The sequence below is a fragment of the Gadus chalcogrammus genome, chromosome 9 (assembly GCF_026213295.1).
Source record: "Gadus chalcogrammus isolate NIFS_2021 chromosome 9, NIFS_Gcha_1.0, whole genome shotgun sequence".
NCBI lineage: Eukaryota > Metazoa > Chordata > Actinopteri > Gadiformes > Gadidae > Gadus > Gadus chalcogrammus.
In genome coordinates, this window is record NC_079420.1 from 16,682,231 (window position 1) to 16,685,131 (window position 2,901).

Consider the following 2,901-nt stretch of genomic DNA (forward strand, 5'->3'; position numbering starts at 1 on the left):
TTAAATGTAGGATATTTGATAGGCCTATATACACCGTTGAACACTTAGAATAGTGTGAACATTTCTAAATTAAAACAAATAAGTTCGGTTCGTCCACATGCGAGTCGCAGGAAGTAGGCTACTTTGATTTTCATCCCAGAGTTGAAACGTTTACACTTGGTAAATCTAGTTTAACTTTTCATGGCATTGTCTAGTTGATGTCAGCTCCATGTTCTGTAAACACAATGGATATTTTAAGTGTTTCTATATTACAATTGTCGGTTGGTGCCAAAATGAAATTATAGGCCCAACTATTCATAGATCTCCAAGCTTATTATAAACTAATATAGCACTTATTCCATAGCCCCACAGTATATAAATCGAGGCTAGCTGAATGATTCAAATATTTGTAAAAACACCAGATCAGAGAACTAAACCTATTTATAGAAATTCCTGTTATGGCTCTAGTTTATATTTAATGTTGTAAATAATTGTAGAGAAGTTATAGTGCAGGTTCAAATCCCCCAAAAAGATAAGGGAAGAATGCCAGATTATAATTATATGGCCTAAATCCCCAGTACACATAGCCTTTAGATTACATATAGGCCTATAGCTAAATGTTCGTTTACATGTTTAGTTTGCCTGACCATGTAAACGAGCAGGGCATTTTTATTGGATGTCATCATAGGAACCCCATTTCAGCCAAAAATCAAAATGTGAACAGGTAGAGAAGATGCAGTTTATTTTGGGAGAGTACAGCAATTAACAAATTACTTTGGTCCCTTCCAACAAGCCCCCCCATTAGGAAGCTTTTGAGACATAATCCTCACTGGCAACAATTTGTACCGCAGCCATTGTCTTTGCACACGCACCCGGAGGCGCACTTGTTGCAGCCTACTGGACAGCACTCGCAACAACCTGCCAGAGTAGGAAAACACATCAGTTATATAGAGCAGGCTGGTAGGGCATGAGTGGTGAGAGTTACGGGTTAGCAGTGTTCAACGTCAAAATATATTAAAAAAATATATAGAAATAAAAATCGCCAAAAACCTTTAGATTCAAAGGGCATTTATCTTACTTTTCTTGCATGTTGTGCAGGAGCAGTTTAGGCAGGTGCATGATGTGCCGCAGTTGCAGGTTCCAGCTAAAAAAAGAAGACTTTCTCTAATACACTAAAATATACTGCCTGTATCATAACGGCCACTAACGTCATCACATCACAAAAAATTAAGTGATCTTTAGGGCCATAACTCACTCTTGGTGCAGTCGCAAGGGTCCATTTTATTAGATCGTGGTCAGTCCTTCTCAGCGTAGCGCGAACGTCTTCTCGTTTAATTGAACTTAGTGATGGAATGTTGTTGAGTGTCACTTATAAAGTGTCCGGTAAGAAACAAAACCGGGTGCAAAACACACCAGGCGACTGTCGTGCTGATTACCAAGGTCTGCAGCTAGACACTTCTCGATTATTCTGCGAAATGGACACTCATAAAGTTGGGCCGAGTGCTGTACTTCCTTTGAACAAGAAATACTTATTAACTTTTTTGAATTCCGAAAATGTATTCAGCCACACGGTTGTGCAGGCCTATTATTAATCAAAAATGTTAGATTCGGGTCTCCCATATTAGCGCTGCCACGATTTATAGGGTCCGATCAAAATCCTATAAATCGTGCCAGCGCTAATATGGAAGACCCGAATATAACATAGAAGACCCCCAATACAATTCATTAAAGTTATTGGACCATCGATTTAAGTGTTCTTCAAGTCGTCCATCCTTATGGAAAACGCATTATCCGAAATGAATGTAGCTTATGAGTAAATTCATCCCTGGTCTAAACTGTTAAATATTTTTTTAATGTTTCTCAGCAATTATGTACCCTAATAACGAGTCTCTTGTTGCTTGATAGCTATTATGTTTGTATTCTACTACTTTAACATAAGTAAAACATTTGTAAACATGCTGTAAGATTAAGCTTACACAACGCCAAAATATAACAATAAGAATAATAAGTAAAAGTTAGATCAAACTAATAGTGCATTTCAGCTTTCTTCAGAACGTTCCGTTCAGGATTTTTTAATTTTATTTTTTAAGACTCTGGGTGCCAGGGGTAACCTCTGACCAGGGGGGGTGCATGCCCCCCCCTGGCCCCCATGTGGCTACACCCCTGCATCCTACTCATGTCCATCATTTTATTACACGGTGAAAATGATAAATGCCTGTTCACTTTATGTAAACATTCAATGAAAAATAAAAATTCAATTTCTAGTCTTTTTTACACGTAGTAAGTTTCAATAACTCCATACCATTACATATCGACATTCAAGGAGCAAAGATGAGACGTCGCTGTGTGGTGAGAACTGATAGAAAATCGTAAACAACAATCGCCGGTGGGGAGAAGCCATTTTTCCATTGACTGGAAGCCTGCTTTATTTATTGTAGGTTACAAAAAATAAAGAAAATGGCGGCATTGTTGTTGTTATCGATTTTCTATCAGTTCTCACCACACAACGTCTCATCTTTGCTGCTTGAATGTCGGTATGGAGTTATTGAAACTTACTTCGTGTAAAAAAGACTAGAAATTGAATGTTTATTTTTAAGCCTCGAAAGTTGCACTGGGTGCCTTTAACAAGTCTTTGTAACATCACGAGAAAATGCTCATTGAGAAACTCAGCCCAGTGACAAACCGAAATAGTGTAACCAATAGAAGGTATAAAGCTATCTGGTTAGACATTAATTAAGAATTGTACGCTAAATTAAGTTTAAATTGTCTAAATGGAAACGCTTGACGGTCATAAAAAAACCGCTACGTTTTTTTATTTTAAAAGTCTTTAAAGAAAACATGTGCACTAAGCTGGCCTCACATATTATTTGGCCTTACTGGTTCGTGTAGCCTATAGGGAGAACATGCATAGATAACCCAAAT

At 37.7% G+C, this 2,901-nt stretch overlaps 1 protein-coding gene across 1 annotated transcript; it reads right to left on the minus strand.

Moving 5' to 3' along the window:
• Positions 1-673: 673 nt before the first annotated feature.
• On the minus strand, positions 674-1,345 carry LOC130389385 (metallothionein-like). Its single transcript, XM_056599149.1, has 3 exons — positions 1,235-1,345; positions 1,058-1,123; positions 674-897 (listed from the first exon to the last, which is right to left on the minus strand). The coding sequence occupies exons 1-3, from the start codon at positions 1,257-1,259 to the stop codon at positions 806-808; spliced, it is 183 nt and encodes a 60-aa protein (XP_056455124.1). The 5' UTR covers positions 1,260-1,345; the 3' UTR covers positions 674-805.
• Between the last annotated feature and the right edge of the window lie 1,556 nt (positions 1,346-2,901).

What these genes read in the sequence shown, in the direction of transcription:
- LOC130389385 (XM_056599149.1), bottom strand. Translation starts at nt 1,259, where the DNA reads ATGGACCCTTGCGACTGCACCAAGA. An exon ending in CCCTTGCGACTGCACCAAGA is followed by an intron (nt 1,124 to 1,234) that starts GTGAGTTATGGC and finishes TTCTTTTTTTAG; the next exon opens with CTGGAACCTGCAACTGCGGC. An exon ending in CTGCACAACATGCAAGAAAA is followed by an intron (nt 898 to 1,057) that starts GTAAGATAAATG and finishes CTACTCTGGCAG; the next exon opens with GTTGTTGCGAGTGCTGTCCA.